This window comes from Caretta caretta, chromosome 3 (assembly GCF_965140235.1).
Source record: "Caretta caretta isolate rCarCar2 chromosome 3, rCarCar1.hap1, whole genome shotgun sequence".
NCBI classification, from domain to species: domain Eukaryota; kingdom Metazoa; phylum Chordata; order Testudines; family Cheloniidae; genus Caretta; species Caretta caretta.
The window spans coordinates 9,407,522-9,422,695 of NC_134208.1; the positions used below are offsets into that span (position 1 = coordinate 9,407,522).

The window sequence follows — 15,174 nt, forward strand, 5'->3', positions numbered from 1 at the left end:
CCTCTCCAGCTCCATCAGGGTATGTAGAGGAACTCAGGCCCACCCTCTCCAATAGGTTCCAATCCAATGCCCTAACTCCTGAACCATGGAGTGCTATGCAGCTGCCTCCCTGGATCACTTCCTCCTAGTCTCCGCACACAAGAGGGAAGAGCAAACATGAAGGGTATATGTTCTGCCTTGCCTCCATCTTCCCTTATGGACGTGTCTGTGGCTTTATGCAAAGGGTTAATTTAACAAGCTTCCCTATATTAAAAGTGGCTATTGGTGTTCTGTACAGTGAGCACCGCACTGACTCATCAGGAACATTAATTTACATAGTCAGTTGGCAATCTCAGGCCCCAGTGATTTTGCTTTAATATTTCATCAGGAGCCAAGAAATCTTAAGCCTTGATCAAGAATCTACACAGCATTCATGCAAGAACGTTGCTTCTCGAGGTTATCGGAGTGGCTGAATTAAATAAACTGTTCAAAACAACTGAGCATTTACTTTCTAAAATAAACAAATAAATGTAGTAATTTGAACTCTCCACCATGAGAGGAGAGTGTAGTTAAATAGCTAGCGCTACTGCAGTGCTAAGCGGAAGAATTTAAGGGCCCAATTCTCCAGTGCTTTACACCTTGTGTAGTCATTTATCTGAGTGCAAAGTGGATGTAAAACACATACTCTCCTGGTGTGATTGGACAATTCTGATTTGGTAACATTCTACACCTGCACTGCTCTCCCTTTACACGTGTAAATGACTACAGACTGGGCAAGGAAGTGGAGAATTATGCCCTCGGATAGGGAATCCCCTCAGCCTGTGCAATCATGAGGCTGAAATTGAATTATTTGTTTCTCTTCCATCATATTCCAGCTCCTAAACTCTGGTCCTACATCTTCTTTGACACTGAAAGACACATGAATTAAAAGCTTGGTAAGCCTTGTATAGTACTAACTGTGTGAGAATCTAGTGTAAATGCGTGCCAGCTCATTAAATGTACTGTAACACACTGATGAGGCTACTTTGTGTTTCATGGACTCCTAGGTTCTGGGTTGCAGGGAGGATACATCAGGAACCCTCAGTCCCACATTGTAACCCAACTCTCTTCCTGTTACCATTTTCCTCCTTTAGAGTTTTAGTTTCCCTTGGCAACTTTTAAACTGTGTAGATGTAATTATAGTGAGTGATGACATCAAGTCATGGGTGACATGGTGCAAATGATTCTTGCTAAAATTATATGATGAGCTGCAGGAAGGAATTTTATTAGTCTTAACTCAGCAGGTATTGATTCGGGAAGGGAAAATGACCAATCGATATATCAGTTTTCTGTGCATATAAGGCAATAAGTGACCGCTCCAGAAAACTATAAATCAGAGAAAATTTCATAATGAAAATAAGAGCTATGAACTACCCTTTAAAGTTTCACTGAGCTGCACTGAAGAGAGTCACAGACCTTAGTCATTTGTCTCCATTACACTGGGGATCCTTTGAGAATTGAAATAGTGAAGAATGGTGCCGTTAGATTTTCCTTTATGGGAAGACGATAAGGAGTGGTGTAGGAGTATTCCTTCCAAATCACAAGATACAGCTTGACTCTTGAAAGAAATCCTTGGTTTGGCCAATAAAAAAAGCCTGCTCTGCCTTATCCTTGTAGAGTTGTTGCACTTAGATTTTGCTGATTTTAAAGAAATTCTCCATTTTTCAAATGGGGAACAGGACTGGAACCAGTAACGTATCTCAGAATGAAACGCAGTTTTGAGTATGACAGGTTTCAGAGGAACAGCCGTGTTAGTCTGTATTCGCAAAAAGAAAAGGAGTACTTGTGGCACCTTAGAGACTAACCAATTTATTTGAGCATGAGCTTTCGTGAGCTACAGCTCACTTCATCAGATGTTTTGAGTATGTACTCATCTGTCTGTCTGTGGGTTTTTTCAGGTCTAGATCCTGCAACTGGATGCCCTTGGGCACGCCTCTGGGTAAATCCAATTGCAGGATCGCAGGTGCAGTGAGCTATGATATCTAGGTGCTGGTCTTTATCATTATTTGTATTTTATCAGGATAGTGGCCAAATATTTCTTGGATAACAATTTTTCATTTTGGAAGTTTCAAACCAGATCGTTAGCTGGTGTAAATCAGCATAGCTCCATTGATTTAGATGGAACTATGTGATTTACATGAGCTGAGGATCTGGCCCTTCAACTTCAGAATACTTTATTTTCTTTGGCTTAGTTATCCAGAGTATAATCAGATCCACAGGCCAAATGTATATGCCCAAGTGTGTGCGCGCAAACGCAAACTCCAGATACCCAAAGCACAAAGCAGAGCTGTTTATAAGTAGGGATAATATATCAGGGACAGGGAGTGGTTGGGGAGAAGACAACCTCCTTTAAGAGATGCATCATATTTTGCTCTGATACAAGATTCAGCCAGTGAATCAGGGTTATCTAAGTGTTCAGTTCTGGGGGACAGATTTCTGCAGAATCTCAGATCAGCATGCCATTTACAGAGCGTTTTTATTTGGTGAAGATTTTTTTCTTACAGTTTGCCACAGGTGAAGAAAACCTTGCCAGAGGCATAATTCTCAAAGATGAGTTTCTAGAAGATTTCTAAGGAAAATGAAACATAACATGCAGTCTGTTACAGCCAATAGCTATTAATTTTTTTCCCCTCCAGTAGATCCCAAAATATCAAGTTGTGTTCATTTTCCTGTGAAAATGGGACCGCAAAATAGTATCCATTTATCATAGAATATCAGGGTTGGAAAGGACCTCAGGAGGTTATCTAGTCCAACCCCCTGCTCAAAGTGGGACCTAATCCCCAACTAAATCATCCTAGCCAGGGCTTTGTCAAGCCTGACCTTAAAAATCTCAAAAGAGATGCTACCACCTCCCTAGGTAACCCATTCCAGTGCTTCACCACCCTCCTAGTGAAAAAGTTTTTCTTAATATCCAACCTAAACCTCCCACACTGCAACTTGAGACCATTACTCCTTGTTCTATCACCTGATACCACTGAGAACAGTCTAGATCCATCGTCTTTGGAACCCCCTTTCAGGTAGCTGAAAGCAGCTATCAAATCCCCCCTCATTCTTCTCTTCTGCAGACTAAACAATCCCAGTTCCTTCAGCCTCTCCTCATAAGTCATGTGCTCCAGCCACCCTAATAATTTTTGTTGCCGTCTGCTGGGCTCTCACCATTTTTTCCACATCCTTCTTGTAGTGTGGGGCCCAAAACTGGACACAGTACTCCAGATGAGGTCTCATCAATGCCAATAGAAGGGAACGATCATGTCCCACGATCTGCTGGCAATGCTCCTACTTATACAGCCCAAAATGCCATTGGCCTTCTTGGCAACAAGGGCACGCTGTTGATTCATATCCAGCATCTCGTCCACCATAACCCCAGGTCCTTTTCTGAAGAACTGCTTCCTAGCCACTCAGTCCCCAGCCTGTAGCAGTGCATGGGATTCTTCCATCCCAAGTGCAGGACTCTGCACTTGTCCTTCTTGAACCTCATCAGATTTCTTTGGCCCAATCCTCTAATTTGTCTAGGTCCCTCTGTATCCTATCCCTACCCTCCAGGTATCTACCTCTCCTCCCAGTTTAGTGTCATCTGTAAACTTGCTGAGGGTGCAGTCCACACCATCCTCCAGATCATTAATTAAGATATTGAACAAAACCAGCCCGAGAACCGACCCTTGGGGCACTCCACTTGATACCAGCTGCCAACTAGACATGGAGCCATTGATCACTACCCGTTGAGCCTGACAATCTAGCCAGCTTTCTATCCACCTTATAGTCTGTTCATCCAGCCCATACTTCTTTAACTTGCTGGCAAGAATACTGTGGGAGACTGTGTCAAAAGCTTTGCTAAAGTCAAGGAATAACACGTCCACTGCTTTCCCCTCGTCCACAGAGCCAGTTATAAGAGAAGGCAATTAGGTATTATGGGCTATATGGTTTCTCTGAAGCCAGGAAGAATCTAAAATGATTTTAGAAGCATTAACCTGTCATACAGATGAGTTTTGGAGAGTATTCATCTCAGATATAGTGTAAAATTCCATCCAGTCAAAGAACACTGATTTGTTTTGGACACCTCCTCCTCAGTTATTGGGAGTGGACCACATCCCCCGTGATTGAATTGGCCTGGTCATCACTGGTTCTCCATTTGTAAGGCAACTTCTCCTCATGTGCCAGTGTATTTATGCTTGTATCTGTAATTTTCACTCCATGCATCTGAAGTGGTTTTTTACCCACAAAAGCTTATGCCCAAATAAATCTGTTAGTCTTTAAAGTGCCACCAGACTCCTCATTGTTTTTGTGGATACAGACTAACATGGCTACCCCTCTGACAGTTTGTTCTATGACATGTTTCAGATAGGTGAAAGAAGTTCTATTTGTATGGTCAGCCACTAAAATAAGGAAAAGGCACAAGTGGTACAATGATTTTCAATGATTTGGTTGGTTTATGCTCTTTTACTTAATATCTAATCTAAATCTCTTGCTGTAGATTAAGACCATTATTTCTTGTCCTATCTTCAGTGGATATAGAGAACAATCAATCACTTTGAAATATGTTAAGGTCTATTATAAAGAGGAAGACTTTTTTCCCCTCAGTCTGCTTTTCTCAAGATTGAACATACGCAGCTTTTTAAAACCTTTCCTCATGGGTCATGTTTTCTGAACCTTTTATCATTGTTGTTGCTCTCCTCTGAACTCTCCCCAATTTGTCCATATCTTTCCTAAAATGCGGTGCCCAAAATTGGCCATAGTATTCACACCGAGGCCTTACCAGTGCCAAGTAGAACAATTACCTCCCGTGTCTTAAATATGACACTCCTGTTAATACACCCTGGAATGGTATTAGTTTTTTTTTGCATTGTTGACTTATGTTCAGTTTGTGATTACCTTAACCAAAACTTCATTTTAAATGTCACATGTATAAAGCATTGGTTTTGCTAGAATCAATGGCAGAGAGTTAAAAAAAGCTAAAATAAGACCTGCTTTGGAATTACCAGGACAAAGTCTCTTCCAATAGTGTTAGCATTTCTATTAGATTAATTGTTGATATTTTTGAATTCATATCTGAAGTCTTACATATACACAGTATATTATTATGTTGACAGAAAGAGTGAGAGCTGTAATGTCATAATGGACAAAGCAATTAAGACTCTGCTCAGAAAAGAGAGCAGAGTTAACCACAGATTACATTGTGGTATACTTAAATAGCACATTTCACATTATTTTTTGATTTAGTATATCTTCTCTTAAGCAAAGACAGGATTATTAAGCTCAATCATCCTACAGCAGTTGTTTAGTAAATTGAATTTCTTGCCTTGTTTGTTACACAGTGAATTAATGGATTTCAACAAGTAATAGTTGCCAAAGGGCTTTAAAAATCAGTGATGCTCCCTTGACAACAAAGGTTGCACATATAAAATACATTAGAAATAACAATATCAGCAGCAACCCGTGAGAGATATATGGATCTCTACACAGAATCTGTGTTATACCTTAGAATTAGGTCATCTACAGGGCACAGTTGGCTAATTGTAACAGCACAGACTCACCAGCAGCACCTCCTGCTGGTCGTCTCAGGGAATTAGCATTCCAGCCTCAAGAGCACCCTCTTCAGGCCAGTGTCTCACCTTGCTACTGGCTCCCATATCCCTCCCAGGAGCTCAGTGCCCCTTTCACTGGATGCTGCCCCCTAGCAGTACCCCACAGTTCTAGGTCTTCCGCTCCCAGGGGAATCCCCCACCCACTATCCCTACCTCGCCTCAGTCATAGGCTCCTGCCAGTCACCAGCTAGCCCCCACACCCTGGGGCAGATTGCAGTATGAGCCACTCATCACAGGCAAGGTTGGGTTTGGACCTGCTGCCTCTGCCTACCCATGGCTGCCCCTGCAACCCCTGTACCTAATAGACCACCCCAGGCCTGCAGTCTGGGTCTTCCCTAGGCCAGAGCTCCCCAGCTCCCTTGGCCTTTCCCCAGCCCTACTCCAAACTAGATCCTCTATTTGGGTCTCTACAGCCAGCTCCCTCCCTCTCAGAGCTAGCAAGAGAGTGCGCTTCTGCTCCTGGCTTTTATAAGGCCCGCTGGGTCTGTTTGCGGCGTGGCCCCCAGCTACAGCTGCTCTGCCAATCAGCCCAGCTCTTCCCCTGCCCCAGCCCTCTCCCAGGGCTATCTTAAACCCCTCTGGGCCCAATTGGGTGTCCACCCCGCTACACTAATGCATTAGCTTTTCATCTCTGGAGACCTAGGTACAAATCTATTTAACTTACAGGAGAAAATAACTTGTCTAGAACTTAGTGGGTAATTGGTCACATTACAAAGCTACTAGTATGACTGACAATTCCTGTTCAGGAGAGGCCCTTGTCTGTGCTAGCAGGTGGCGGTACAAGGCAAGCTGAGTTCATAGATTTCAAGGTGAGGAGGGACCATTGTGGTCACCTACTCTGACCTTCTGCACAATACAAACCAAAACCCCTCATCCAATAATTTCTGCATCCATAACTTCTGTTTGAACTATGGTATATCTTTAGGAAGACACTCTGTCTTGATTTAAAGACTTCAGGTAATGGAAAACACACCATATCCATAGGTAGGTTGTGCCAGAGGTTAATTAGCCCCACTGTTAAAATGTATGCCTTATTTGTCATCTGAATTTGTCTAGCTTCAGCTTTCAACCACTGGATCTTTCTATGCCCTTTTCTGCTAGATTAAAGACGTGTTTGCTATCAGAAATCTCTTCCCCATGCAGGTACTTGTAGACTGTGATCAAGACATTTCTTAACCTTCTCTTTGATCAACTCAACTGATTGAGCTTCTTCAGTCTCTCACAATAAAGCATGTCTTTTAGTCCTCGAATTATTTTTGTAGCTCTTTTCTGAACACTTTCCAATTTTTGAACATCCTTTCTGAAATGTGAATGCCTGAACAGAACGTGGTATAACTAGTAATGGTCTCACTAAAGTTGTATAGGTAGTTTATAACACCACCCTCATTAATATTACCCTATTTATACATTCAGGGAGCTCATTTGCCTTCTTAGTTACAGTACCTAACTGCAAAAAGAAAAGGAGTACTTGTGGCACCGTAGAGACTAACAAATTTATTTGAGCATGAGCTTTCGTGAGCTACAGCTCACTTCATCGGATGCATTCAGTGCTCATGTTCAATGATCCCTTACGTCCTTTTGCTTTCTAGGTCACAGTTCCCTATCTTATAAGTTTGACCTACATTCTTTTTCCTCCTAGATATATGACCTTGCATTAGACTGTGTTAAAATGTATGTTGTTCAAATGAGCCCCCACTTCCAAGCAAACCAGGTTAGATGGTATAACTGACCAGTCCCATAAGTATTTACCACTACACAAATTATTGTGTTACCTGCAAATTTGACCAGTGATTTTATTTTCTTGTAGATCATTGATAAAGTTATTGAATAGCACTGAGTCAAGAACATATCCCTGTTGATGCCTATAGAAACAACTCCATTGGATGACAATTCCCCATTTATATTAATTGTTTGTGATCTATCACTTAGCCAGTTTTGAATCCATTTTTACATGGGTTGCACTGATTTTTGTATAGTGCTGACTTCTTTATCTGAGTGTCACATGGGAATTAGTTGTATTGGCAAAGCTGGCTGCATGAGGAAACTTGCCCAGCATGTATCTGCGCTATGCCTGAGTTGAACCGTTGCCACTTTCATCAGCACCGTATTTTTAAAACATCCTCACACACATAACTTTGCCAATTAACTGAGCAACATATGCACTATCTATCAGAATATATTATTAAGCAGTCTATGAAGACTATAATTATATCAGTTTCCCCCCACCACTTAAAAAACAAAAACTGAAAACATGACTTTTTTCAAGCCTTTGCCTTTATACTTGCTGTCACCATCCAGAGGCAGCCTTTAAAATGGCACTACCTCTGTTAGTTCATGAAATATTTTAGCCAGACTGTATCTGATATTTGTAATTGTACTGCTTTTTAAAGATTTTGTTCTGCTTCTTAGCAGGAATAAGGGAGTTAAAATGGGAATATATTTTAATATATGATGAACAGCCTTATTGTAGTTTATTAATAATTAATTATAAGTAGTAATTTGTATTAGGTCAAATCCTTAAGTCTTTATTCAGATTTTACTGAGTAAGGACTGAGAAAATGAGGAGGGGGGAAATAACAGAAAATGAGGAAATGGCAGAAGTGCTAAGTGACTTTTGTTTCAGTTTTCACCAGAATGTTTAATAGCAATTGGACCTCTCACTTAATGAATGCCAGTGAGAATGAGGTAGGATCAGAGGCTAAAATAGGGAAAGAACAAATTAAAAATTACTTAGACAAGTTAGATGTTTTCAAGTCACCAGGGCCTGATGAAATGCATCCTAGAATACTCAAGGAGATGACTGAGGAGACAGCTGAGCCATTAGTGATTATCTTCAAAAAGTCATGGAAGATGTGTGAGATTCCAGAGACTGGAAAAGGGCAAATATTGTGCCCATCTATAAAAAGGGGAATAAGGACAACCTGGGGAATTACAGACCAGTCAGCTTAACTTCAGTGCACAGTACCTGGAAAAATAATGGAGCAAATAATTAAGCAATACATTTGCAGGCACCTCAAAGATAATAAGGTGATAAGTAACAGTCAGCATGAATTTCTCAAGAACAAATTGTGTCAAACCAACCTGACAGCTTTCTTTGACAGGGTAACAAGCCTTGTGGATGGGGGAAAGCGGTAGATGTGTGGTATATCTTGAGTTTAGTAAGGCTTTTGATACTGTCCCATGTGACCGTCTCATAAACAAACTAGGGAAATGCAACCTAGATGGAGCTACAATGAGGTGGGTGCAAAACTTGTTGGAAAACCATTCCCAGAGAGTAATCATCAGTGGTTCACAGTTAAGCTAGAAGGACATATCAAGTCGGGTCCCACAGGGATTAGTTCTGGTTCTGTTCAATATCTTCTTCAATGATTTAGACAATCACATAGAGCAGGGGTTCTCAAACTTCCTTGCACTGTGACCCCCTTCTGACACAAAAATTACTACAAGACCCGAGGAGGGGGGATCGAAGACTGAGCCCACCTGAGTCCCACTGCCCTGGGCGGGAGGGCCAAAGCTGAAGCTCGAGTCCTGCCGCCCTGGGCAGGAGAGCCAAAGCCCGAACCTCACTGCTCCGAGGATCAGGGGGATCAGAACCAAAACCCAAGGGTTTCAGCCCCAGGTGTTGGGCCTGTAACCTGAGTCCTGCCACCGAGGGCTGAAGCCTTCAATCTTCAGCAGCAGGCAGCGGGGCTTGGTCTTGAGCTTTGGCCCTTGGCAGTGGAGCTCGGGCTTTGGCCCCAGGTGGTGGGGCTTGGGCTTCAGCCCTGGCCCCAGCAAATCTAATGCCAGCCCTGGCCACCCCATTAAAACTGGGCCACGACTCACATCAGGGTCCCGACCCACAGTTGGAGAATCACTGGAATAGAGAGTACATTTATAAAGTTTGTGGACAATACCAAGATGGGAGAGGTTTCAAGTACTTTGGAAGATAGGATTAAAATTCAAAATAATCTGGACAAACTGGAGAAATGGTATGAAGTAAATGGGATGAACTTTAATAAGGAGAAATGCAAAGTAGTCCTCTTAGGAAGGAACAATCCGTTGCTACACCTACACACTGGGAAAGGACTGCTAAGGAAGGAGTACTGTAGAAAGGGATCTGGAGGTGATAGTGTAACTAGTGATAGTGACTGGAGGTGACAGTGACTAACTATGACTGGAGGGATCTGGAGGTGATAAGTGACTAACTATGAGTCAACAGTGTAATACCGTTGCAAAAAACCAAACATCAATCTGAGATGTATTAGCAGGAGTGTTGTAAGCAAGACAATAAAAGTAATTCTTCCGCTCTGCTCTGTGTTATTTAGGTCTCAACTAGAATTCTGGGTGCCACATTTCAGGAAAGATGTGGACAAATTGGAGACAGTTCAGATAAGGGCAAAAAAAATTATTAAAGGTCTAGGAAACATGATCTATGTGGGAAGATTGGGTTTGTTTAGTCTGGCAAAGAGAAGACTGATGGTGGAACATGATAACAGTTTTCAAGTACATAAATGGTTGTAACAAGGAGGAGAAAGAAAAATTGTTCTCTTTAACCTCTGAGGATAGGACAAGAAGCAGTGGGCTTAAATTGCAGCAAGGGTGTTTAGGTTGGACATTAGGAAAAACTTCCTGTCAAGGTGATTAAGCACTGGAATAACTTGCCTAGGGAGGTTGTGGAATCTCTGTCATTGACACCATCACAGGGCCTAATAACATCAGCCACACTATCAGAGGCTCGTTCACCTGCACATCCACCAATGTGATATATGCCATCATGTGCCAGCAATGCCCCTCTGCCATGTACATTGGTCAAACTGGACAGTCTCTACGTAAAAGAATAAATGGACACAAATCAGATGTCAAGAATTATAACATTCATAAACCAGTCGGAGAACACTTCAATCTCTCTGGTCACGCAATCACAGACATGAAGGTCGCTATCTTAAAACAAAAAAACTTCAAATCCAGACTCCAGCGAGAAACTGCTGAATTGGAATTCATTTGCAAATTGGATACTATTAATTTAGGCTTAAATAGAGACTGGGAGTGGCTAAGTCATTATGCAAGGTAACCTGTTTCCTCTTGTTTTTTCCTACCCCCCCCCCCCCAGATGTTCTGGTTTAACTTGGATTTAAACTTGGAGAGTGGTCAGTTTGGATGAGCTATTACCAGCAGGAGAGTGAGTTTGTGTGTGTATGGGGGTGGGGGGGATGTGAGAAAACCTGGATTTGTGCAGGAAATAGCCCGACTTGATTATGTAAAGAGTTGTCACTTTGGATGGGCTAGCACCAGCAGGAGAGTGAATTTGTGTGGGGGGGTGGAGGGTGAGAAAACCTGGATTTGTGCTGGAAATGGCCCACCTGTTGATCACTTTAGATAAGCTATTACCAGCAGGACAGTGGGGTGGGAGGAGGTATTGTTTCATATTCTCTGTGTATATATAAAGTCTGCTGCAGTTTCCACGGTATGCATCCGATGAAGTGAGCTGTAGCTCACGAAAGCTCATGCTCAAATAAATTGGTTAGTCTCTAAGGTGCCACAAATACTCCTTTTCTTTTTGCGAATACAGACTAACACGGCTGTTACTCTGAAATCTGTCATTGGAGATTTTTAAAAGCAGGTTAGACAAACACCTGCCAGGGATGGTCTAGAAGATAATACGTAGTCCGGCCTTGAGTGCAGGAGACTGGACTAGAAGACCTCTCGAGGTCCCTTCCAGTCCTATGATTCTATGAAAGGATATTAGGATTCAGCCCATTATTTTTAAATTTAGGAGACAGAAGCTAACCTTGATCCTGCAAACATGTATATGAGTCACTCTACTCACACAACTAGCCCCATGGAATGGGCTACTTGTGTGAAAGAGTAAAGGGACTATTCCACTGAATAAAATTGTTCGTGTATGTACACATTTACAGGATTGAGCCTCTGAAGGCCAAATCCTTGAAGCTATTGACTATCTACCACTGGGATTTGGTCTTATATTAGCATTAAGTGTCCTTTACTTTGCCGATATTCTTTGTCAAATTAATGCATGTACGTTGCAAAGGTACTCTTACTGTGGAGACCTCTTGAATACCTTGGTGTTTGTGCCTTCCCTACTTGCTCTAATACAAAATCTTAAATACTAGGCCTTTCCAGCATCAGTAACTAACCACCACAACTCCAGGTCTCATGAAACACCACTGTGCTTTGTTATATCCCTTCAGCAGGCCACAGCGTAGAGCATTATTTACATCCTATTTACAATTAGGAGCCAGCTTCCCCCACTTGCACTGGGAGAAGGGTACAGTTGCCAGGCTTGCTACTCCTTTCTCCCTTCAGGCTTCCTACTCTCCTTCCAAGCACTTCCTTCTTGTCTGTTTATATAGTCCCAGCTGCTGGGGGAGGGGAGGTTACTTCCACCCAATTAGCCCCTCAGATGTATCTCTACTCAGTTAATTGACGCCCTCTTCCAACTGCCTGTCTTTCAGTCAGGTCCCAATTAATGGCGATTTGAGCGATAAGATGCTGAGTGCTTGGTTTTATTCCCAAAAGGAATTCAATATGAAACAGCACAAAATCCAGCCAAGCCTTCTCGCCAGGCTTCACTCCTTACAGGATTCCACCTCAAGGGTTTGCTCAGCCCACATACTAGATTCTTCCTCTCTCAAGGGTCATTCCCATCTCCCTTACTTCCGGATAAGGCAATGAGCGGGCTGTAGCTATGACTCAGCAAAATACACTGAACGTTTTTTTACAAGATGATCAACATTTTTTAAACCAGGATCATCACCCAGTTACAGGGTGGGGTTGCCAGCCTCTTCCAGTGCATTGTAAACTTTTTCCTCAGCAAAATTTAATCCTTCATTTGAGGGAAATTTTTGAGCACTTGTCAAAACAAAAAAGCTTTGAGTTGTTTGCGTGATGCAAAATAAGTTTTTTAGGAGTATCTTGATTGCAGTAAAATGAACTAAGCACATAATATGTCCCTAGCTCAATGATGTTTTTAAGGCTTTACATCTGTATTTGACTGCTTATGTGATTTACCAAAACATAATATGCTTATATTTAATGTACATCCCATTTAAATGGAGATATCAAAATAGAATCACTTCATGTCTATTTAAGCAAGAAAGGAATGGACTTGCTAAAAATACCAATTGTATAGGCCCACAAAAGACTGTGGAGAAATAGAGAATCAGCTAGTCCAGATGCATGGAATCTGTTAAAATTAGGTCTATTGAATCTTTACACTGCAATCCTATTAGATAAGAAGCATGATCCTAATGGCTCAGTGTGCTTCCTCTCTCCCCAGGAATGCGGCAAGGTAATGACTTTGGCACACAGTATCGCTCAGCCATCTACACGTTCTCTCAGGAACAGATGGAAGCTGCTCTGAGATCTAAAGAGGATTATCAAAAGGTAATATTGAATAGGGTGTGGAATTAGCCTGTGCATGGTCAAAGGTGAAGGGAAATTGGGAATGAGCACAGAAGGTGAGCTCATGTTCTGTGTGTTTGCTGTGTATTGTTCCTTTCACTATTCACTGGATGTTGTGTTGATTTTAAGGTTTAAGTTTGAATTGTTATAAAAGTTTTTGTGAATCATCTTGGTGGCTTTGTGCTGAATTGTTTAGCTACTTGTTCTGGTAGAAAATATGAATGTTTTAGTCTTAAAATACAGACTATGTGGATGTGCCAAAACAAAACCCAGGGACCATAGGGCTGTCCAAATCTCAACTTTGCAGTTGGCCCCTATTCCTGTAATGGTTCAAAGCAAATCTCAAATCCAAGCACTCATGAATTTGGGTTAGTTTGGATCCAGATTAGAACTCTGCCTCTCAGGGTCATCTCTAATTGTGTGTTTTTCAATCTTTAAAATGTATCTGTAGTGTACTCAGCAGTCTATTCCATACCTGCTTAGACCAGGTATGACTTGAGGGAGACTTACAGTCTATCGTACGACTTAGGGAGACGCTCTGTGTTGACATTAGACAACACACGATTTGTTTAATGTGAGAGGTAGAGAGAAAGACTATAGACTCTTTCAACTTCAGCAGCTCCAGTGAACGTTCCCATATGAATTAATGACATTTGGGTTCTGGCTTTGCCTATCATAAGAGATCCTATAGGACTCAGATCGACAAAAGGCAGCAGAATTATTATATCTTAGAAAAAGCTACGAAGGGTCTGACAATCTTTTTCTTTCAAGATCCAGATTTTTTTTTTTTTTGGAAAAATGTTGACTGTGTATGTGTCCTTTTGAACAGTTGACCTAAATGGTGTCCTACTATGAAAGCTAAGTTCATAATCCAAATGTTGCAATTAATGGTACAAGATATCACTGTAGAATGATATTAATGTTTTAGGTTTCTCTCTCTCCAGTTTTCCTCCATACAGTATTTCTCCACTGTGACAGCATTTAGAACATCACTCAACATCTCTGTCTAGAACATACAGCTTCTTGTGATGTAGGAACACAGGAATTGCTACCAGATCAGCCTAGACATCTAGCCAGTACAATATCTGGTGTTTGATAGTGACCAGAACCAGAGGCTGCAGAGGAGGGTGTCTAAATTCCTGTAATGGGCAATTATGGAGTAATCTGCTATTAAGCAGTTATGACATAATGCAATTGCAGATTAGCTAGCAAGTGGTGCTAAGAGAATGGCACCTTTCGCATCTCCCCTCCAGGAAGAAAGATCATGTCACTTACACAGGGCACTCACTAGAGGATGATTATGTTAAAGAACAAGAATATTGGAGAACTAGTACTTAGGTATTATGGTGATAGGTGTTTTAGAGGTGCTGGTAGATAAAATAGAAAGACAGAAGTCCTTCAAGAATATTTAGTATAAATACAGTAGGGAGCTGAAGTATTAAGGAATAAAAGACAAATCAGAAGTATATGCTACTCTGAATGGGAGGATGTAGCTATTGAGCTATATGTAGTGGGTCTGATTTTTATAACTCTGCATATACTAATTTTGTGCCCAAAATTATGCATACAATTGACTACTTTGCATATGCAATTGCCATGGTCTGATATGAAAATCACTGCTTTGAACATGCAAATAACCAATTTCCAAATGGCTGCTAGCACCTTAGTAACTGTGCATGCAAATTGTGTACAATTGCTTCTATATTTTTGTAATAGTGGCACCCACGTAAGTATAGCTCTGAAGCCGCTTGAGGTTCTCTCTCTGTGGACAAAGTGGCTGCTGAAGTTTCATTCTTCATCTATACCTTACAGAACTTCATGCTACTTATTGTTACTTTGGACCCAGGCCTTTTCCAACTTGCTTTCTTTTCTCTTCTGCTCACAGCAGTGGAGCCATATCACAGTATGAGTCTTACAACTTTCTGTTTGCTCTCCCAAAGCTGTGAGTCTCACCAAACGGATACTAATCTGAAACCAAGATCCCGATACGAAACAATATAACATAATGCTATGTGAACTGACATCTCTATAGTAGAATTTCCTAAAGGCACAGTTTATAAAAATCAGTCTAATTAGGGTGTTGTCATAAATATAAAGGGAAGGGTAAACCCCTTTGAAATCCCTCCTGGCCAGAGGAAAAGTCCTCTCACCTGTAAAGGGTTAAGAAGCT

The 15,174-nt window shown here is 41.6% G+C and overlaps 1 protein-coding gene across 2 annotated transcripts in view; it reads left to right on the forward strand.

Annotated features, from left to right (window-relative positions):
- The window catches only part of MSRA (methionine sulfoxide reductase A), a 450,332-nt gene that overhangs the window by 291,928 nt on the left and 143,230 nt on the right, over positions 1–15,174 (forward strand). For both annotated transcript variants that reach the window (XM_048845800.2, XM_048845798.2), the window contains one exon: positions 12,880–12,986. In XM_048845800.2, coding sequence (XP_048701757.1) covers positions 12,880–12,986 — 107 coding nt within the window. The remainder of the gene's footprint in view (positions 1–12,879; positions 12,987–15,174) is intronic.